The 22,782-nt window shown below is 50.5% G+C and overlaps 2 protein-coding genes across 2 annotated transcripts; one reads left to right on the top strand and one right to left on the bottom strand.

Annotated features, from left to right (window-relative positions):
- Positions 1-12,747: 12,747 nt before the first annotated feature.
- On the top strand, positions 12,748-14,123 carry LOC106865473 (probable long-chain-alcohol O-fatty-acyltransferase 5). Its single transcript, XM_014895516.2, has one exon. The coding sequence runs from the start codon at positions 12,847-12,849 to the stop codon at positions 13,882-13,884; it is 1,038 nt and encodes a 345-aa protein (XP_014751002.1). The 5' UTR covers positions 12,748-12,846; the 3' UTR covers positions 13,885-14,123.
- On the bottom strand, positions 14,047-18,778 carry LOC100821986 (ABC transporter B family member 15). Its single transcript, XM_014895515.2, has 6 exons — positions 18,254-18,778; positions 18,101-18,155; positions 17,796-17,983; positions 17,253-17,710; positions 16,598-17,138; positions 14,047-16,497 (listed from the first exon to the last, which is right to left on the bottom strand). The coding sequence occupies exons 1-6, from the start codon at positions 18,470-18,472 to the stop codon at positions 14,137-14,139; spliced, it is 3,822 nt and encodes a 1,273-aa protein (XP_014751001.1). The 5' UTR covers positions 18,473-18,778; the 3' UTR covers positions 14,047-14,136.
- Between the last annotated feature and the right edge of the window lie 4,004 nt (positions 18,779-22,782).

Here is a 22,782-nt window from a genome sequence, read left to right as displayed (position 1 = left end):
TGGATCAAGATACGTCACCGACCCTTCTTCGAAAGAAAAGGCCACCACCACCCAATGTTCGATGTTTACAAAAAGAACACACATTTAAACCGAAAAGAGAACAACTTAGTGGAACGAGAAAGAAAACAATGGTCGTGAGAACAACTTACTCTAAATGATAGAGTGTAAGAACATAACAGCGTTGCTTGTGCATTGCGAAGAACTTAGATAGGTATGAAATTGCCTTCTCTCTTGAACCTCGTTTCCATTTTTCTAGACCGATGGTTGCTTTGCTGAACAGGAGAGGATCGGTGATGGCAATGTGTGGTTCTTTCAGGCGGAAGGACTCCCTTGTGAAGTATACACACCAGAGTCTTAACATGTTGTTGTCTAAGCACTTTTTGTTGAATACATGAAACAAGTCAAGGAAGTCCACGCCGAAGGTAAATTCCTTTGTCTGCAGGTCCCCCGTTTCGGCATCGTAGAAGCCGTAATACTTTGGCACCTTGACATTCATCTGTTGAGCATGTTGTACAGAATTAGCTGATGATACCATGTAGTAGCCATGTAGCTCTTGCATCTCTCGCGGCAGGATCCTTAGGACCTTAAGGGTGACCATCGGTTGTCCAGGGTAGAACATCAACACCTTTTCAAATTCCCTAGCCACGAAGTAGGCTCCGCCAACTAAATCACCAGCTACAGGGGGGGGCTTCATATTCAAAATATCTGGCCGGTTTTCCCAATTCCCTTCGGTTATTGGCGGATTGCTGGGTTGCTTGCCCGTTGAATCCAACTCTTTACTCTTCGAGTCATTGGATCTCTTGCTGATTTTGGACCCCCTCTTATTGGTGCACTGGCGTTTCAAAAACTCGGCCTCCTCTTGGTCCTTGAAGGTCTGGGAGAGATGCTTGCCAGACGCGTATACTCCAGCGCGCCCGCCACAGATTTCCGTGGCACGGGTGCAGGTCGTGGTGGTTGTGAGCATTGGCTTTCTTTACAGTGGGGTGACGACGGATTTGGCGGCGGCGCATGAGCTGGTGCGGCGTCATCATCGCTGCAGTCTTCCGCTGGTTCAAAATCGAAGCCTCCTTGCCCTGACGTTGGTGAATCCGGACATGCCGGCTTATTGGGGGATGGGCCAAGGGGCGATGGAGAGGGAAGTCGTCAAGTGGAAGCCGGTGGAGACGCTACGGGACACGACGGAGAGGGAGAAGGTTGGGTAGCGAGGGCAACCAACCTCTTGGGCCACTGGATGTACGTGCCCCGGCATAACCCTAGAGTCACTGATTCCTCCTCTGGAGGATAAGGGATTGGTGTCTTGTCAAATTCCGGGAGCACGTAGTCCACCCGCACCCTGACATGATCCGGGGCCATGGGCGTGTTGTGCACGACCAGCATTCTTGGCATCAGCATACCACGCGCGCCTACCGGATTCCTGGTGGATGGCATCAATATCCGGTACTTAATACTCTTCTATGCGTGACAAACAAATTAACATACATACGTTAGTGTTATGGTGTGAAGAATGACGTAATTGAGTATATACATACTATGGTACTAGTAAGGAGCTTACCATGCTATCATCAGATGGGCCAACGGGGTCATCCGGGAGTTCGGTGCCGGAGCCAGCACTGCTCTTATACGGTGGCGGCGAAGGATTCGGAGTCGACTGATGATCATTCGGAGTCATAGGCCTCGGTGTCGCGCCCCGGTTGCCATCATATGTAGCAACGAACTCCTCCATAGTCTGGCCGGAGTCCCTTTCTTTTTTCAAGCAAGCAAAAAACTCCTCCCTCGCCGCCTTTTTCGCCACCTCTATTATTTGTACGTGCTTCTCGGCCTTTCTTTTATGGCTCCGGGCTTCTTTCTCTTGAGGAAAGACTTTGCGGCAAAGGGCCCCGGTTCCTAAGGCTCGAATATGGCCCTCGTGCTCATTTCTTCCTAGAGCATAGCTGAGTGGTGAATCCCACTGTGCACGGAGCTCGTCGTGGGAGCCTTCTGACTCGAACTCAGCGACCTTGTCCTGAAATAAGACAAAGTCAGTGCCAATTTATAAGTGAGTGTGTTAGAAGTTGAACTGAAAAAGAAGTGGCGGTTGAGGCCTTACGATTAAAACTTTCTGGTCTTCGCGGATAGGCTTCAGGCCCGCCCACTGTTCTTTGGTCATGGTACTCCGCACAAAGGTGGTGGACCGGTCATGACGGAGCATTGTTGGGACAGGAGGGACTATCCCTCTTGCCGCAAGCTCGGCGTCCTCCTTCGCCCACACCGGCTTCTCTCCCTCGATACCACGACTGCCAAGGCGGTGGTTAAATTTCCTCTTGGCACGTAGCGCCGCGTACCACTCTTGGTTGCTATGAATCCTGGATTTTTTTTCCCTCTCCTTGAAATCCTCCCATTCCTCCTCTGTGATCCTCGGCCATTTCTTATGAATCACCAACTCCCAATCTTCGTTCAAAAAAGCTCTGGCCTTGGTACCCCAATTGCTTTGACCCCTACGCATTGTGGTCTTCATCGCTCCGAATACTTCTTCACGGAGCACGGGATCAGGCACCTCAAACCTCTCCCATGCCTTGGCATAACAATCTTGCTTTACGCTCTGAGGAACCTCGGTCCATCTCTGATTGATATTTGTGAACTCGCGAACGATTGCATTGCATGTGTTGGCGAAACACGACGCGGCCCTCTTTGGACTCGCGGGTTTCCCCACGGGGTCAGTTCTGGTGACGATGAATTTCTCCTTCGTCGGCTTGTTAGACCCACGCGGCGCCTTCTTCTTCTTCGAAGTAGCCTGTGACGTGGTAGCCTCAGAGCCTGCATTGAAGCCCGAAGGATCACCGCCGCCGTGTTCAGGTTCGTCGTCTTGGCTATGGGCTATTGGTGTGCCCAACGACGAAAAACCCTAAGGTGAGTCCTCAGGGTATTCTCCATCGCGACCCTGAGGTTCCTATACAATGCCCTTATATGGATTACTTTAAAAAATTGAAAAATTCGGCATGACCCGTATTGTAAATCTCGAAAAATTCGGCATGACCCGTGCTATAAAGCTAGCGAATTGGTCTACCCGATAATGAAACCTGCATAAAAATTACCTACCCACATATACCCTCTTAGCGCAATGGCCGGCCCCTTAAATTTCAACAGCCTCGGCACGATGGCCGGGCCCACATCAACAGCATGCATGTTACTTCCATCAAGCATGCCACATCATCACATAATTAAGTTATTCATCAAAACCCTAAGCATGTTACTTCCATCAACCATGCCACATCATCACATAATTAAGTTGTTCATCAAAACCCTAAGCATGTTACTTCCATCAAGCTATTCCCACTATGTGAAAAATGTACAGTTTTATTATATGTTTCCAAATTTGAATCCTAATCCCTAACCCTAAGCAGCAGCAACTAATCCCTGATTTCCCTAATTAACAACCCTAATTCCTAACCCTAATGAACAAACCTAATTTCTAACCCTAACCCTAATCCCTAATTGCAGCAAAAGTAAGATTCATGAGGAAAAAAGCGCCCTAAGATTCATGAGGAACTTACCTCGTCCGCGCCGGCGGCCGGGGATCCCGGTGGTGTGTCGCGGGGGACGCCGGATTTCGGACCTCGTCCACGAAGTCCGGCGGTGAAAGGACATATCGATCCCTAAGTGTTTTGGTGTTAATGACAACATGACTCGTGGACTAACCGTGTGCTCGAGTGTTTCAGATTTGAGATCATATGGCACAAGACGGTTCGTTGCCATACCGATCTTTCAGGCTGGCCCGATTCCGCCGTGCGGCGGGGTGGCGCTGCCTCCTCCGTCGGCTCGTCCCGGGGCGGGAGATCCACCGTGGCCGACGCCGTGGAGAAGCCACGGCGGCAGCCGGTTCCCCGCGTTCGCACCATGGTGGGCGCCGGCGAGTCGGAGACGCGAGAGAAGGGGAAGCGAAGAGGGGGAACGGCGCGGGTGGGGGAGCGAGGGGAACGGCGCGGGTGGGGGAGTGGAACGGCGGCGGCGGCGGCGGCGGCAACGCGGGTACGGGAACGGCGGCGGCGGCGACTCGGCGACGCGGCAGGGCTTCGCCTGCGTTAGGGTTAGCTGTGCCGCAGCTGGTCTGAGAGACGCGCGGGCGAGTGTTCGAAATTTCACCAAGTCCCGTCGCTATCTACTTATAGCACGGCAGCAGTAGTGGCAGTCCGAGAGAAAAAACGGACACTAGTGATTCCCAAGGGGATTTTTGCGCCAGCACTAGTGTCGGTTCAGCAAACAAAACAGTCGTGGCCGGTTTGTGCTACCAACCACTGGCGGTCAATTTGCAAAACCGGCCACTGGTGCTGCACCAGTGCTCCTGGATCTAGCACTAGTGGCGGTTTACCTGCAAAACCGCCACTCATACTAATTTCAGAATCAAGTTTTAAATTCATATTAAATTATGTGTACACCCAAAATTTAAAACACATGTCCTTTTGAGTGTAAACTACTAATACCATGTCCCATTCAAAGTTTCAAACCTAAATACAGAAATATCATCAACAATTTATATGTTTATGTTGTTCATATTCAAGTTATTAATTTATTGAAAATTGAATTTTGCTCAAAATGATCTGAAAATTTGCATGGAAAGTTTCTATCAATCAACAATCTTACATATAAAGTTTTGTCCAAAAATTCAAAAGTATGCACCTTGGTTTTTCTTTTTTTCACTTTGGTTCATCATTTTGGAACCATCAAGGTAGATCTCTCAGAAACCATCCGACCCCATGAACCAAATGTGACATGTTTTCTTTGTTTGAACTTCAATTTTTTATGCGTGTTTGATAGCAATAGGGAAGTGTGCACACCAAATTTGACAATTTTTTGAGAAAAATTAAATTTTATATAATTTTTATAGCACAAAAGCCAGACATAATGACACTAAATCATAGAAATTAGGGTATATAACATTTGAATTTATGGTTCAAATGTTTATTGTGGATAAACAATATTATTATACACATAAAATAAGAGGTGGTGTATTTATTTAAAACCCAGAGAATATAATATGAATTTAACAGCTTATTGTAAATTCATCACTAGTGGCGGTTTTTGTCGTGAGAACCGCCACTGATACATGGTACACAAACTTAGGGTGTCCAATGTTCCTGCGAATCATACCGGTGGCGAGTCTAGCTGCAAGCACCGCCACTAGTGCTCAATAGTAGTGGCGGTTTGTTGTGTCCTCACCGCCACTAGTAGTTAAAGCGTATCAGCGGCTTAAGAATTTATAACAAAATATCTAAAATTTTGGGTGAATTCTCTCTCAAACTTTCTATTATTGAAATAAAAAGAAAAAAATCGCAAAAAAAATGACAGAAAAAAGTAGGCGAGAAAAGAAAAAATGATATCAATGGCGGTTTTAGTTGCCCGCACCGCCGCTAGTGCTCAGTACTAGTGGCCGTTTGATTCGTTTCACCGCCACCCGTCCTTCGCACCCGTGGAGGTGCTTGCGTTTTCACCGCCACTAGTGCTTCTCAGTGCGAGCTTCCGCGAAGCGAGTAGGGAGTTTAGTCCCACCTCGCTTGTTTACAGCCGTTTCGACCAGCATAAATAGGATTCTCCACCTCGGTCGTCAATTCCGATTCAAATTCCCGTAGTACGCTGCTCCTGGCTGGTGGACCCGGTTGTTATCTGTTCCTGGCATGTGGGCCCGGTTGTCGGTCCGAATGTACTTGGTGGGCTAGGTCAAAGCCCCGTGGGCCCGGTCAAACCGGCATTACTAGGTAGTAGGCAGCTCCCTGGTTCGCCGGGCTGGGCCGAACCCGAAAAGCCGTGTTGACTGGGTGGGCTAATTTTTTCCATGAAATTTGATCAAGTAAATTTGAAGTTCAGAAAATATTTAAGAAATTTGATTTCAACTTTGAACAAGTTATTTCAAATTCAGAAAATATTTGAGACATTTGATTTCAAATTTGAACAAGTTATTTCAAATTCAGAAAATATTTAAGACATTTGATTTGAAATTTGAACAAGTTATTTCAAATTCAGAACATATTTAAGACATTTGATTTGAAATTTGAACATGTTATTTAAGACATTTGATTTCAAATTTGAACAAATTATTTCAAATTCAGAACATATTTTTGATTTCAAATTTGAACAAGTTATTTCAAATTCAAAACATATTTAAGACTTCTGATTTCAAATTTGACATAATACAAGTTACAATTTTCCATTCAAAAGCATCGTTAAACATCAACTACCAAAGATACACAAATATTCAACTATTGCACAATCTTGTCCTTCTTCTTCTTTCTGGTCTTCTCCTTCCTCTTGTATGTTTGGGTCTCGCTGTGGCCGCTTCTAGCGTATGCCTCAGGTCTTGACTTCTTCCTTGTCTGGATTGTCCGTGATGCTTCTTCTTCTTGCTTTGATGTTGGATCAGGAAAACCTTCATAGTCTTGTTGTGAAGTAACTCCGTCGACGCCAACTATGCTTCTTTTCCCTCTCCTTATGACAACACAGTTCTTGCTTTCGGGTCATCGATGAAGAAAACTTGTTTGCATTTTGAAGCAAACTGCCATGGTTCCCATCTTGCCGGGATTTTCTTCACGTCCACTTTATGACGAGGAACCTCACAAGGCAGGGTCATTGTTGTGAATTTATGATCTTCTTGTCGGACATCACGTGCCCATCTAACACGGAACATGGGGATGGTGGTGAAGGTGTAGTCAAGCTCCTAGATCTCTTCGATCACGCCATAGTACGCTTCTGTAGTGCCTTAGTTATCAGAACTAGTCTCAGCAACCAGCACTATACCTCTATTTTGGTAACTGCTCTGACGATTTTGATCCTTGGTGTAGTACGTATACCCGTTCATTGTGTACGACTAGTAAGTCACTACGCAGTCGTCGGGTAGCCGTGAGAACTTTTGAGCGGTCCTTTCTTCTTCATTTGCCGCCACCCTGGCATACCAAAAACTCTTGAGCCACATGTCGAATGTTGCATTGTGGGTCTTGTGTATCCAATCCGCACTCTTGTTAGGGTATCGGTTTTCAAGTTCTTCCATATGCATGTCGATGAAAGGCTGGACCTCGTACATATGTTGCAGCACCATTGTATGTGCTCTCCTATAGTCGTCCTCTCTCCTCAATGAATACACATCGAGAACCTTCCGGCCAAGCCCACCTTCACCTTCTAGTTTGCCCTTATGTCGTGATTCGGGTACTCCTATGGGGTTGCGATCCGCCAACCAATCAGTGGCGTACTCCACACACTCTTCTGCATGGTAGCCTTGCATGATGCTACCTTCCGGATGCCCTCTGTTACGAACATACCGCTTCAGCACCCCGTTGTATCGTTCGGGCCCATACATGTTGTGTAGAAAGGAGGGCCCTAGTATGATTATCTCGTCGGTGATATGGACCATCAGATGTGCCATTATATCGAAGAATGTTGGAGGGAACATCTCATATTCACACAAAATTTGTATCATTGAATCCTTCAGCTGGAGGCAGCGTTCTACCGTGATGGACTTTTGCCCGATTATGTCAAAGAAGTCACAAAGCTTCATGACCGTCTCTCTGACCCATGGCTCCATGGCACCTCTTATTGCAACTGGAAGTAACTGCGTGATAATCACGTGGCAGTCATGAGACTTCATACCAACAAGCTTGTGACTCTTCATGTCAACGAGTCAGTTCATGCTGGACAAGTAGTTGAATGGAACTTTAATGCTGTGGAGACACTGGCACATTCTGTGTAACTCGGCTTTGCTCAAGGTGTAACACGCAGGTTTACATCGTGTCGTTACGGTGACTTCACCATTGTGGTCTTCTGGTCACTCTTCCTCTACCGCCCACAGCTTCTTCCTTATGCCCAAGAACTCCAGGTCCTTTCGTGCCTTTGGCCCATCTTTTGTCTTATCTGCATTGTTCATTAGCAAGCCCAACAAGCTGTCACAGACGTTCTTCTCGACGTGCATGACATCTATGGTGTGATGGCTTTGTAAGAATTTCCAGTAAGGCAGGTCCCAAAACACAGACCTCCTTTTCCACACAGGTCCATCGCCATCCTTCTCTTTCGCTTGCGGATTTTCTTTCTCGGCAACAACTTCCAAGTTCCTAACAATTTCATAGATTCCATGCCCAGTCTTTTTCCTGGGCTTCGGGCAAGGCTCTAACCTCCCATTGAAGTTTTTCTTGTCCTTCCTCCATGGGTCGTCGGGTTGCAACCACTTTTGGTGTCCCATGTACACAATCTTTTGTGAAACTGGTAGCCTTTATGAGTTCGTTTCATCCCCGCACTTTGTACACGCTTTGTACCCATGTGTGCGTTGGCAAGATGAGTTCCCGTTCGCAGGGTAGTCATGCACACATGTCAACAGAGCTGCCCGAAGGGTGAACTCCTCCTTCTTGTGAGCGTCCCAAACCTTTCGGCCCGTACTCCAAAGTTACGCAAGTTCATCTTTCAGTAGCTCGAGATACACGTTCAGATCAGATCCTGATTGCTTAGGGCCTTGTATGAGCATGGATAGGTGGATGTACTTCCTCTTCATGATAAGCCACGAAGGAAGGTTGTATATGAACAGGATCACCGGCCATGTGTTGTGTTTGCTGCTCATGTTTCTGAACGGATTGATTCCGTCCGTACTCATCCTGAACCTGATGTTCCTGTGCTCTGCGCCGAAGTTTGGAAACTCCTCATCCAGGGTCCTCCATTGAGCCGCATCGGCGGGGTGTCTGAGTACACCATCTTCGTTACGGTACACCCCATCAGGATCGATATCCTTCTGATTCGTATCGTGGAAGATGAACCACCTGGCCTCCTCGTTTTGAAATCAATGCTCCAGCCGGCTACCACACGGAAGGTACCATACCGTCTTCGCCGCTGGACCACGAGTCACTTCTTCCTCCGGGAGGCCCTCAAGATTGGGCTCTTTCTTCCTGTATCGGGATGTTTTGCATACTGGACAGTTGTGCATGTTTTTGTAGTCACCCTTGTATATGATGCAGTCCAACAGACAAGCATGGTATCTGACAACCTCTAACCCGAGGGGACATGGAACCTTTTCGCTTTGTACGTGATCTTAGGCAACATGTTGCCCGCAGGAAGAACTATAGAAAGGTAACTCAAAATATCCGTGAATCCCGAGTCCACGATGTTATCTTTTGCCTTCATTCAGATAAGTTCGAGCGTTACTTCCAGCACTCTTTTGTCCACTCCTGCATTTTCATACAACGGCGTCTCTGCGTCCTCCCTCAGCTTCTGGAATTTACAGGACACTGTCTCATCGTCGGCGTCATCTAACTATTTCCGCAGGTGCACATCATCTAGCATTTCGGCCACCCTGCCTTGCGGAACTTCTTGATCTTCGCCACGGCATGGTTCGTCGGGTGGATCATCATGCTCCTTGTTCTCCATTTATGGGTTGCTTTCGACTTCGATGCCATCCTCGCCGTGAGAAGTCTAACCTGAATAACCCAACACAAAACCGTGTAAGAGCAAGTGCAACTCCACATCACTTGGCAGAAGCACCGTTATGTTACGACAATTGCTACATGGACAACATATCATGTCGTTCCCTTTTCTCAACATATGTTTCGTGGCGACAGCAGTGAAGTCCTTCAGCTTTCTTATCCAATCTTCGCAATTTCTTGTCTCCTTGTACATCCAAGCACGGCTCATCGAGCTAAAACACGATAAACAAACATAAATCAAGTTACATATAGTATCACAAAAAAAATTCGGCATGACCTTTGCTATAAAATTTACAAATTTTATAAAAAATTGCCAAATAAACACCCACCCACACCCACATGTGAACACACACGGCATGATGGCCCGCATACATGTGCATACAAAAATTTAAAAACAAGGCACGATGGCCACGGAACATGCACATCCAAAACATATTTTCTTGGGAGAGAGCTTAATTAATCACAGAGAGAGAGGGGAGAAGAGAGAGAGAGGGGAGGGGGCGCAGTAGCAAGAGAGGGAGAAACGGAGCTAGGGGAAGAGTGGGGGAGCTCCCGAGCAAGGGGGCCGGCCGGGACAGCTACTGGAGAGAGATCGAGCTCCTCCCGGCCGCCGGCGCCATTTGAGCTCCTCCCGGCCGGGGCAGCTACTGAAGAAGAGAAGAGAGGAAGGATCTAGAGGAAAGGAGAGGGAGAGGAGGAAGAGGGAGAGGGAAAGGGAGCAACCTTCCTGCCGCCGGCGGCATGCAATTTTGGCAGAGCTTCGCCGTCGCCTGTGTTGAGGAGCCGCAGCTGGTCTAGAGACGTGCGAGCTGAGGAAGATAAGGCCACAATAACTTTGCTTTTATAGATAACTTACCGCTGGCGGTTCAAAGAATCTGCCTGCCACTGGTAACCGGGATGGGGAAATCTTGCACAGCTCTAGTGGCGGTTAACTAAAGCGGCCACTGGTACTAGGTGACAGCCGTATGAGTGCTTGCACCGCCAGTAGTGCTCTAGTATCAGTGGCGGTGGATGCTAACCGCCACTGGTATTCGTTTAGATTCCTCCAATGACTTACCAGTGGCGGTGTTTTTTTTGGACCACATAAACCGCCACTGGAGATCGTGCATCAATGACCACTAAAGAGCTCCAGTGGCGGTGAACGCCCACCGCCAAGGGTGCTAGAGCACCGGTGGCGGTGCTGGTCGTGCAAGTGCTTTCACCGCCACGGGTGCTCTATTAGCAGTGGTGGTGGTCGCTCACCGCCACTGGTGTTCGTTTTGGATTCCTCCAACGACGTGCAGTGGTGGTGAATTTTTTGGACCAGCGGAACCGCCATTGGAGCTCATGCGCCAGTAACCCATTCTGGCGTAGTGAATGCTGGTTATCAGCTTTGTATATATATTAACTTTTACATTAATATACTTGCGGAAGATCATTGATCTATTGTTTTCCCTATAAAAAAAACTTTCTAATCCATGAAATCAGCATGATGTCCTTGTTAATCCCCACTAATATGAACCTTCGGAAATCAAATAACGTTTGTCGTTTGGAAAAATGGCTTGTTGATATGGTGGTTAAAATTTGAGATTTTGTTTTTACAAATTCAGTTGAAGTTTCTCCTACCGAGGTCCGCCACTTATATTTAGACTAAATTATGTAATACTCCCTCCGATCCTAAATTAATATCGTTGTTTTAGTTCAACGACAAGTATTTAGGATCAAAGGGAGTATTATTTATAGTTTTGTGTGTGTATGCGGGGAATTTAATCATATGCTTCGTGTTACTTGGCAATTGATTATATGCCTCATATTAATCTGTCTTTGATCATTTGCCTCAGTTTACTTGGACACCTTGATGATTTATGTTTTTCTACTTTTAATTCTATTTTTGATTTCCCGAGCACAAAAAGGCTACAAGAAATGACACAAATACCCGGCCACTTGCTTATGCGCACATTTGTATGGACACCTACTTGTGCATGCCGATGAAGAAAATGAAGCATTCTAAGTTTATTCGTTCGGATATCTTTCTACTAAAATGTTACTCCCTCTGGTTCTAAATTCTTAACTCAAATTTGTTCAAACATGGATGTATCTATTCTTAAAATGCGTCTAGATACATGTAATATTTCGACAACAAATTTAGGATTGGAGGGAGTAGCAATCTACATTATCTTTTATAGTACAATGGTTTTTTGGATAAAACTCATGAGATTTGTCTATCTCGTTAGCAATCCCGCTCTCCCAAACAGCATTTGGTTCCTAAATGTTGAGATCCAACGAGAATAATAGGGATAGGGTGTTGATTTCAGGGATTGAGAAGTCAGAGTTCATTTCAGCTTTGGTCTACAAGTACTCCCTCCATCACATATTAAGTGACTCGAATTTAAGATGTATTTATACCTAAAAACGTCTAGATACATGTACACCGACGGATCCATAGGGTGGCCAGGGTGGTTCATGGACCACCCTGAAAATACAGCCCGTATACATATACACTAGTGTATTTTAAACCTACTAAAAAAGAAAAATCAGCCCGAGAAAATAGCCCATCTCTCCGACCAGTTCTTGTTTCTTTCTGTTGTGTAGTATACCCATCTAGCAGCCTAGCGATCGATCATGAGCGGTTAGCATCGTATCGTATTTCTCGCCGAGCAGACGAGCACGAGAAGCTGACATTTCATCGTATTTCTCGCCATCGATCGTCGCTGATTTCCAGCGGACAACAAACATACACTGCGTCACCACGAGCACGCGAGTGGGACAGCAGCTTACATGGAGCCACCCGACATTTTTCTCGGCCTTTCGTTGAATTAAATTAAGGTTTGCTCATTGATCGAATTGAAATTATCGCAAAATTGTTTCAATGCCGTTTTTTTCTCTTCCCAAATTCAATACTACTAGTATGTTTGAGGTGAAAATTTGTCGTTATAATTTATATCGAGATAAAAGTTTATACATTGGACCACCTTGTCTCAAAACCTAGATCCGCCACTGTACATGTAATATTTCAGCACTTAATATGAGACAGAAGGAGGATAAGGTTTAAAATGTACTTTTCCCCTATTTTGAATTTTGATGTTACAGATGGTAAAGGACCATCTTTTTATGGAACTTATTTCTATCTGTTTGGTCTAATTTTGTTGTCGATGGCAAGCAAAGAGTCCGCTCCGAGAGACTAAAAAGCGAATGTTTGGTTCATAAATTCCCATTAATTATACTTAGATTTGTGGGTTTTAATTTTAAAATCCGAAAGATTAAATTAGATTCGGTGGCATGTTTTTTTTTTAACGGGGGCAACGAGAATGCACCGACTGCAAATATGTAGATTTCCCGATCTCGTGCGGGCTCCTGGATCCCGTACTCGGGACACCTACCGCAGCACGGGTTCCACACTCCCACATCCAGATTTGACCCGACGAGGCGACGACCCGCAAAAATGGTCGGCGGCGACCTGCGTAGCCTCGCCGTGGTCTCGGCCGCGGTCGCAGCGGCCATGTGCTACATCCGCTTCGCAGCACGGCGCCTGCGCCCGGGCCTCCCCCGCCTCGCCGCGTTCCTTCCGGTGCTCGCCGTCCTCCCTCTCCTCCCCCTCACCTTCCGCGCCCTCCACCCGCGCGCCATCTCTGGCTTCTTCCTCACCTGGCTTGCCGAGTTCAAGCTCCTCCTCCTCGCCGCCGGCCAGGGGCCCCTCCATCCGTCCCTCCCGCTCCCCGCCTTCGTCGCCGTCGCCTCCGGCCCCGTCAGGCTCCGCGCCGAAAAGCCCGACAAGGCCCAAACAAGCTCTTCGAATCTGGGCCTCGTCTCCTCCGCCGTCATGGCCGCGCTGCTCGCGGTCATCGTATCCCTGTACCGGTACGAGGAGCGGATGAACCAATACGTCCTGCTCACCCTCTACGCGTTCCACATATACCTCGCGCTGGAGCTCGTGCTGGCGTCGGCGGCCGCCGCGGCGCGCGCGCTGCTGGGCATGGATCTGGAGCCGCAGTTCGACCGGCCGTACCTCTCCGAATCACTGCGAGACTTCTGGGGCCGGCGGTGGAACCTCTCGGTTCCCGCCGTGCTCCGCCCCTGCGTGTACCGCCCCGTGCGCGCGCGCCTCGGCAGCGCGGCCGCGGGGGTGCTCGCGACGTTCCTCGTCTCCGGGCTCATGCACGAGCTGATGTTCTCCTACATCACGCTGCGGCCGCCCACCGGGGAGGCGACGGCGTTCTTCGCGCTGCACGGCGCGTGCGCGGTGGCGGAGGCGTGGTGGGCGAGGCACGAGGCGTGGTGGCGGCCGCCGAGGTGGGCCGCGACACCGCTGGCGCTGGCGTTCGTCGCCGTGACTGGGTTCTGGCTCTTCTTCCCGCCGATCACGAGGCCCGGAGCCGACAAGGTGGCGATCGCTGAATGCGAGGCGGCAGGTGCGTTCTTGCGTGACGCCGGAGTATGGGCTACCGGTTCCGTCCGATCTGTGTGGGCTGGCCGATCGTAGTATGGACAGCTCCTGAAAACAGGGTGACAGGGAGGTGGATCGACTGCAAAAATGGTATGTCAGTAACAATCTAAAAATTGAAAGTTTTTACTTATATATTTTTGGAGTAGTCAGTAGTACTACGGAAAAAGATTTGCAGTGTCAAGTCATTGACTGCCTTGCTCGTACGAATCTCGCTTCATTTGAAGGTGTGTTTACTGTATCTGGAAGACTGGAACGGAAAACACGGTTGTTCTAAACTTCTAATACTAATCACATGGGACTATGGCACGGCGATGTGCCGTGCTGAAGCTTGATGAGGTTGTAGTACATCCCCGCAGGGCCGACGGCGACGAGCTCGTGGTGCGTCCCTCTCTCCGCCACCTTCCCCTCCTTCACCACGGCGATCATGTCGGCCTTCTGCACCGTGGAGAGCCTGTGCGCCACGACGACGCACGTCCTCTTCCCCTGCAGCATCCTGTCCACGGCGTCCTGCACCAGCCTCTCCGACACCGTGTCCAGCGCGCTCGTCGCCTCGTCCAGCAGCAGGATCCTCGCGTTCTTCAGCACCGCCCTCGCCAGCGCGATCCGCTGCCGCTGCCCGCCCGACAGCTGCGTCCCGCGCTCCCCGATGTGCGTGTCGTAGCCGCTCTCCATGGCGCTGATGAACTCGTGCGCGTTGGCGAGCGCGGCGGCGCTGGCAACCTCGTCCTCCGTGGCGTGCTCGTCGCCGTACATGATGTTGTCGCGGATCGTGCCGGAGAAGAGCGTGGGCTCCTGGCTCACCAGCGCAATGTGCGACCGGAGGTGCGTCAGTGCGTAACGCCTGATGTCCCTGCCGTCGATCAGGACCGAGCCTTTCTGCACGTCGTAGAACCTCTCGATCAGCCCGATCACAGTGGACTTGCCTGACCCGCTCGGCCCCACCAGCGCCACTGTCTTGCCCGCACCGATCTCGAGGCTGAAACCGGAAAGGACTGTCACCTCGGGCCGCGTCGGGTAGGTGAAATGCGCGTCCCTGAACTCGATGGCGCCTTTGATCCCCTTCTGGTTCTTCTTCTTGTCGCTGTCTGACCCGCTTGAGTATTCGTCGCCAGCGTCTTTGATCTTGGGTTCACGGTCCAGAGTGTCGAGGATGGACCGCACCGCGTCGCCGCCTTGCGCCAAGTCCGACGTCAGGGTCCCAGCGTCGGCGATCACTCTTCCCATGGTCATGAGGATGAAGAACACCTGGAACAGGTGCGTGGTGTTGATGAGCCCACTGGCCATGAGCTTGCCCCCGTACCACAACGCCAGCGCCATGCTCCCCGTGTTGCTGAACTGGCACAGGCAGAGGCAGAACCCCGAGAACCAGGACTGCATCATGGTGTCCTTCCGAGGACCCTCCTGCGCGGCCTCGTACAGCTGCAGCATCCGCCCCTGCGATGAGAAGGCGGTGATGGTCCGGTGGTTCACGACGGCCTCGCTGGCGAGCTGGCTGCCCTGCACCTGCGCCTTCTTGGCCTTCTTGGAGCCGGCCGTCATGAGCACCTTCTTGAAGTAGAAGCTGGCGATGATGAGCGGCTGCATGGCCATCATCACCAACGCCAGGCGCCACGACACGGACAGCGACAGCGCGAAGCCCAGGGACGCCGAGGCGCCCGCCTGCACCAGCAGGCAGATGCGGTCGCCCACGAGGGACCGGACCTTGCTGGCCTGCGTGGCCAGGCGCGCGGACACGGCCGCGCTCGAGTTGTCGTCCTCGTCGAACCACCCGACCTCGAAGGACAGGATCCTGGACAGCATCTGGTCACGCACGCGCTCCGTCAGCCGCTCGCCCATCACGGCGAAGTTGTAGTGCTGCACGATGTTGGCCGTGATGCACACCACGGCGATCGCCAGGAAGATGAGCGAGTAGGCCCTGATCTTGGAGCGGATGAGCGCCTCGTCGGGGAGGAAGTACACCGCCGGCAGCGCGCCCAGGCTGTACGAGTAGAGCGGCAGCACGGCCCCGAATACGACGGCGCCGGCGCACCCGAGCACCGCCTGCTTCCACTCGGGGCGGTTCATCTTGAGCAGACGCAGCTGCGACGGCTTGCCTCGGGGCCCGGAGGAGGCCGCAGCCGCCGCGTGTTTGTCGTCGTCTTCCACGGTGTTGTGCTCGACCGATCCGAACGATGGCACCGGGCTAGCAGCGCGGACGTCGGCGGCCGCCGCCGCCGCCATGATCTCCAAGCTGTGATACTGCGTCGTGTCGCTCTCCTCCTCCACCTCCTGCTCGACCACGCGCTGTCGCCCCTGATTTCTCGCCACGGACGAGTTCTGGAGCTTCACCATCTTGCCGTAGACGCCGCCTTCGCCTCCGTCGTCCATGGCGACGAGCTCGTCGTGCGTGCCGAACTCCAAGACGCGGCCCTCGGCGAGAACGGCGATCTTGTCGGCCTTGCGGAGCGTCGAGAGGCGGTGCGCCACGATGACCGTGGTCCGGCCCACGGACGCCCGGTCCAGCGCGTCCTGCACCGTCCGCTCCGACTGGGAATCCAGCGCGCTCGTCGCTTCGTCCAGGAGCAGGATCTTGGGGTCCCGGATGAGCGCGCGGGCAATGGCGATCCGCTGCTTCTGTCCTCCCGACATCTGCGTCCCGAACTGCCCAACCTGCACCAGACAACCATGGTTCGCTCAATGTTCACTACTGAAGAAATGAGAGAACGAATATTGTGCTTAGTTCATCTCATCGTAGCTAGAAAGAACTTACTTGTGTTTCGTATCCATTGGGCAATTTGGTGATGAACTCGTGAGCATTGGCCATCTTGGCCGCGTCCACGACTTGCTTCAGCGACGCCGTCTCGTTGCCGAACAAAATGTTCTCCTTGATGGACGTGGCGAATAGCACGGGCTCTTGGCTGACGAGGCCGATCTGGCTCCTGAGCCACTCCACGTTGAGCGTGCCGATGTCGTGCCCGTCCAGCGTTACCGCCCCGGTGTCCGGGCTGTAGAACCGCTGTAGCAGCGCGACGACGGTGGACTTCCCCGACCCGCTGCCACCGACGAGGCCGACGGTCGCGCCTTCGGAAATGGTCAGGTTGATGCCGTTGAGCACTAGCGTGTCCGGCCTCGACGGGTACGAAAAGCGCACGTCCTTGAACTCGATCCGGCCTCTGACGCTCTCCCTGGTGGCGCCGGTCTTGACGGCCTCCTTGAGAGGCGGCAGCTTCTCGATCATTCCCCGCATCCGGGCCGCCGCCGCCGAGGCGTCCATGAAGTAGCGTAGGTTCGGGAGCGCCATCATGATGGACCTGAAAATGCCACGGACACGGAGCACAGAAGTACAATGCCATCAGCCATGAATCAGCCTGCCCTGCTGTTTCAATTCAAAGTTCAAAGGATGGAGTAATTATTTGAGATCTTACATTCCCGCCAAGATGATGCAGATGGAGGCGACGAAGACGTGGCCGCCCTGGGCGTGGAGGTGGATGACGAGGAGGCTGCCGACCCAGGACATGAAGGACCAGACGGCGTAGATGACGCCCATGCTCCCGATCACGGCGCCCTTGATGAGGCCCTGCTTGATCCCCAGCGCCGTGCTCACTGCCAGCGCGCTCCTGAACCGCTCCAGCGTCTGCCGCTCACCGTTGTAGGACGCCACGGTCCGGATGGACGACACGGCCTGCTCGGCGATGCCGCCGGCCGCCTCGTACGCCGCGCGCGTCTCCCCGGCCGCGGCCGCCATGCGCTTGCCGAGGATCACGGTCGGCACGATGAAGAGCAGCGTGAAGGGGAGGCCTGCCAGCGCCAGGCGCCACGCGAACACGAAGGACACGGACAGCGCGCCGAAGAAGAGCGTCACGTTGGCCAGAACCATGGGCAGCTGAAACAAAAACCCGCAGTCGGGTGAGCAAAAACAGCAGAAGGCATGCCCGGAAGTGCTTTCGCAGAGTGGTCGATGGTGAGACCTTCTCGCCGAGGAAGTCCTGGATGGTATCGGCGTCGTCGGAGATGGTGGAGATGACCCGGAACGTTGTGGCCTGCGAGGAGGGCGCGGCGTCGAAGAAGGCCACCTCCTGCCGCAGCACGGCCTCCAGGTACAGCCTCCTCATCCTCGACGCCTGCCGCTCCGCGGTTCTTGTCCAGCACACGCCCTCTGTTGACCATCATCAGGTGACAAAATTTTCGCCCCTTCATTTTCTTTCTTGGCACCAATCAATTCGAATAAACCAATACGCCACGTTAAAAGAACTAGTGAACCGAGTCTTCTTACCCAGAAAAGAGCAGACGGCCACTGCAAGCGCGACATACAGCAACCGAAGCGCGAACTGAAAGACAACAGGATCGAGTAAGCTCGCCACACCATGTATCTCGTGACAGGAGACAGAGTTAGCGGCCACAGTAGACAGTAACATTTCACACGTACCTTGTCGACGGCGTCGGAGCTGAAGGAGATGCCGGCGGTCCCGGCGCTCCCGACGGCGCCGTAGCTGTTGACGATGTCGCCGAGCACGAGCATCGCGAGCGGCTGCATCATGCCGTCGCCGAGGCTCCCCAGCATGCCCAGCGCCATCAGGCACATGTCGTGCGGGTCTGCGTACCGGACCATCTCCAGGAACGACGCCTTCCCGGTCTTCTCGCCCATCGATCCGTCGCAACTCACAACAACACTAACCAACGCTTAACTAATCCAGAACTCGAAACTTCGTCTGTTTCAAATGGATGATCAGAGGAGTCTGGAGGAGACAGTGGATAGTGCTAACTAAGAGATGAGATGAGACCGGCTGCTAAGCCAGTGATCGATATTAGTTTCCGCAAGCACTGTCCTGGTCCAATTATGAGACAGAACCCAGTTTTAGTAGTGATCCAATTATGAGACCCGCTAGTTAACTTGCAGCCTTGCACGGGAGCTGTCCTCCAATTAGATGGCAGTGGCACAGCTGCGCCGTGCTTCTTGTCACGTAGCGCAGTGTCAGATAGTGGTTTAACGAGCGAGGAATATACCGATGGGGTCTAGAGTGACATTTGTTGGTGCGTCAGAATTTTGTCTTGGATCGGGTTCATGGGAAGAACTGACGACAATATAAGAATGTGCGCCCTACCAGCGACCGGATTCAGTTAAAACAACTGGAACGTACGATAGTACGCCACATTTTGCCTTGAGAAAATCTACTGGAGTGGAGGTCAGCTCAGAGAAAGACAGCTTTGCATGAGTTAGTACGCACCTACTCCTACCATTTCTAAATTACAAAAATTTAGGATCGGAGGATAACTGTTTACTCTGCCGGCCTTATTTGTCTTTTAGGGTGTATCGCGACACATCTCAGCCTGGCAATATATGGGGTTTTGTGGATTTCGATATTTAGGAGTACTAGATTCACAATGAAATATATCTGTCTTTAGAACTTAACTAGTTGTCAAAATTGTCTTTAGCGCTAAGTATTTGTCATATTTTGATGCGGGTTATGAGAACCATTTGTCAAAGAGCTACAATACGATGTTCAGTCGTATCGGAACTACTTCACATACGACCTATGGCTGCACGATTTTCGTACGATGGCAATCCGGTGAATGTGCTTGTGCTAATCACGGTTGGATTTGCAATGTCGTACACCAGTCGTACAAAAAAGATCGTACGCATAGCATTGCTGGTTCAGTATTTGCCTCTAGTGGAGTACTTATCTTTTAATCTCTACTTAGACCAGATTTACCGACGACTTGAGAATATGCTAACAATAGGAATTGAAGTTGTGCCACTGAATTTAACTTTCTTTTTAGAAAAGCTAAATTTCTTTTATAAACACCTGGTTTTATTGATTCAATAAACAAAATACAAAAGATTAGACTAAAATCAAACTGACAGCAAAGATCTCCGATAAAACATAACGATACATCAAGATTCTTTGACGTCCAGATTGCTAGATCCATCGTCCGTATATTGATATTTCTCCATGTTTTGTTGATGAAACTGCAAACGATCAGATATGCACTAGTAGGATCATCTCATATGTTTTAAATAGTCGAATGAGTCGCTTAATCCAAAATGATGAGAACCTAAGAACGACGAAAGTACTGTGACCGGTGAGACACTGAAAGATCGGTATGGTTGACTAGAGGGGGGGTGAATAGAAGACTAACAAATTTTAACTTTTTTTTCTTGGAAGATACAAACACTTAATCTTAGGGCTTTCTAGATTCTCTAAAGTGAATGCAACCCTAGTATGAAGTGCAATAGCCGAAGCAAAGTATAGGCAATGAAGTAAAGCATGTAAGTAAATGGGCAAGTATGATACCACACGGGAAGACGAAGATTTCACTGAAGTTCCACCTATTGGAATCGGTGTACGTCTCCGTTTAGATAAATGCTCTACCACAAAGGGAGAGACGCCACGAAGGCTCACTCTATTCTCCAACTCACCACACCACAAAGGTGGGATGAGCTCTCACAACACCACAAAGGCGAAGTGAGTTCCACTAATGGCTTCCTTGAACGCGAATGCCGAACCTTTACAAACAAAGAGAAGGGCACAAATCCATAACTAAATTGGAGGCTCCTTCCCAAATCCTCAAACACCTCCTCACAAGATTGGAGTGCTTCAAGAGACACCTTCCGGTTAGGAATCCCAAAATCCCAAAAGTAACAAAATCCACCAAGGAAAACGAGGAGAATCAACTTTTGATTTGGTGAAACCCTAGATCGAGCTCTTCTCAACCTTTCCTCAAAGTATTAGCTAGGGGGAAGCACTAGGGAGAGAGATCTCGAGATTTGAAGCTTTGAAGGTGAAGAACGCTTGGAGGAATGGAGTAACGAACCGTTGGGGACGAAGACACTCTTTTATAGGATCCCTGATTTCTGCTTGTTATGTGCAATTTCTGCACAAGGCGGGACTACCGAGAGCCGGAGTGCAGCACCGGTACCATGCCAGTGCCGCTATATGTCAGTAGCGTTTTGCTACCTCATAGCACCGGTGCGGTACCGGGGCGGTACTATTGGCCTGGGATGACCGATACTGCCGCCCTAGATAGAAAAAACAGGCAGAACCCTTTGGTTCAAGAATAGGTTTTAGCTAATCTTCAGCGGTGGGATTGAGGCTATCTGGTGGGTGCAATTTGGTGGTTGTGTGTACGTGAAATTGATTCACCCAAGCCTTTCCAGATGGACTCTCTCTTTATAGTACGGATTTTCCTACGACTCAATATAAATAAAAAGACATAAATCCTTCTACGCTTCTTTCCTTTGAGGGCAACGAACCGTTTTGCTTGATTTTATATAATTTCTGAAAACACTTAGCATACGGTTAGTCCACATATTAAATTGTCATTAACACCAAAACTCATTAGGGATCGAAATGCACTTTCAGACACCCTTACAAAGGCATGTTTGTCAAACCATTGATTCGTTGCTGGACTGACGAGGAAAAATACCAAAACAATGAAAATACAAACCTGAGATTCATTAACTTCATGGAGTAGACCGTATGGACTACGTCAGGACAATAACGATACTAGGAGACTATCCATTGTCATGACGCCGTCGTCAAAAACACAAAATCTCATAAAAATAATTCAGAAACTGCTAGTCAAAAGTTGACCCGTAATTTTCCTCCTCTTGTGGTGGCTGATTTGTGGTCGGAGACGTGGGAAACCGGAAAATATCGCAACTTCTGTGGCTCCACGGTACCTTTGCATATAATACAATCCTCTTGGTGGGTTTTATTAGAATTTGGGCCCGATATCCATGGGCCAACGCTAGAAATGTCCTAGCTTCTTGTAGCCCATTATGGGCCCAGTAATAATGTTTCCGCTACTAAAAAAACAATGTTTCTATACGATAGTGTACGAAGCTTTTCAACAGGCCGCGACTAGTAGTTCTGCTGCGCTACGTGCAATTTCAAACACGATGCTATGCTGCTGGCCGATGTCACACTTTCAGCTTAACATCGACCAAATTGCCTGTGCCACCGCCCACCGGGACATATTTGAGCTGGCCTTGAAACGCCATCCATCCTGACGTCCACCGTAACAAAGTGATGCGTAACCGTCCCCATACGCTGGTCAAGAACCCAACGACGGTTCCCTGCACCTGCAGACTGCAGTGAGCCGTGTCAGCGATCACCCGGTGCTCCGGTGCGGGCCTGATCACCTTATGTAATAATCCGGTCGAGGCGGCGACACGGCGAGCGAAGACGGCAACCAAAGCTTGCGCGGGACCGGGTCAAGACTATCACGCGATGGCTCGATCATCGATCTGCACTCGTCGTCTCGGCTGTCTGCGTTCGTCGTCAGATCGACCGAACAAACTCCACAATCATTCACGTACCCTGAAAAGGAGGCGAAGGGCTGAGTGCTGACACGCAATGGCAATGGCATGCCGAGAAACAAAACAACACAGGACAAAGTGATTCCTTTGCCATTCGCCACGATGTCAGCTGCCGTCATTCCGGGGCAGAAAATATCAAGCGATCGATCGATGATGCCCACACCTCTCCAAAGTGAACCAGTCTCTTTCGACGGTGTGGGCCGATCTACCTCTGCTCCTTTTTCTTTCCGTTCCGGGAAAACGGTACAGAACACGCGTCAGCCGCTGGGCTTGCGCATGAGAGAGCCCCAGCCATGTTCTCTCAGCCAAGCAAGCCGCTCGAAACGGCAAACGCATATTTGCAGGGCACTCGCTCGCCATCCACTCTGAATCTGTCCGAATCGAAGCCACGGTTCTGGAACTGAAAAGCGACCCCCTCAGTCTCACACATGCCGCTGCTACAGTGCTACACTAGCAGCATCCGCGCCCATCCCGTCTCCTCTCGCTTTGCACCGACGAACTCGCGGGCGTCGCTCATTCCGGCCCGTTTTTGCTCGGCCCGCGCGGAAAGCATCCCTCCGCCGCCCGCAGGCCGACACCGCATGACCCTGGACTGGGCTCGCGTGCCCCGATTGGTCATCTGATGGATTTCTGTT

This window comes from Brachypodium distachyon, chromosome 5 (assembly GCF_000005505.3).
Source record: "Brachypodium distachyon strain Bd21 chromosome 5, Brachypodium_distachyon_v3.0, whole genome shotgun sequence".
Classification (NCBI taxonomy): Eukaryota; Viridiplantae; Streptophyta; class Magnoliopsida; order Poales; family Poaceae; genus Brachypodium; species Brachypodium distachyon.
The sequence above is the reverse complement of the archived record's forward strand: the minus strand, read 5'-3'. Positions and strand labels throughout refer to the sequence as shown.

Excerpts from the sequence above, each read along its gene's own strand:
- LOC106865473 (XM_014895516.2), top strand. The coding sequence starts at position 12,847 with ATGGTCGGCGGCGACCTGCGTAGCCTCGCCGTGGTCTCGGCCGCGGTC.
- LOC100821986 (XM_014895515.2), bottom strand. The coding sequence starts at position 18,472 with ATGGGCGAGAAGACCGGGAAGGCGTCGTTCCTGGAGATGGTCCGGTAC. Across the intron at positions 17,711-17,795 it reads AGGACTTCCTCGGCGAGAAG|CTGCCCATGGTTCTGGCCAA; the intron begins GTCTCACCATCG and ends TTTTTGTTTCAG. Across the intron at positions 17,139-17,252 it reads TGCATCATCTTGGCGGGAAT|GTCCATCATGATGGCGCTCC; the intron begins GTAAGATCTCAA and ends TGGCATTTTCAG.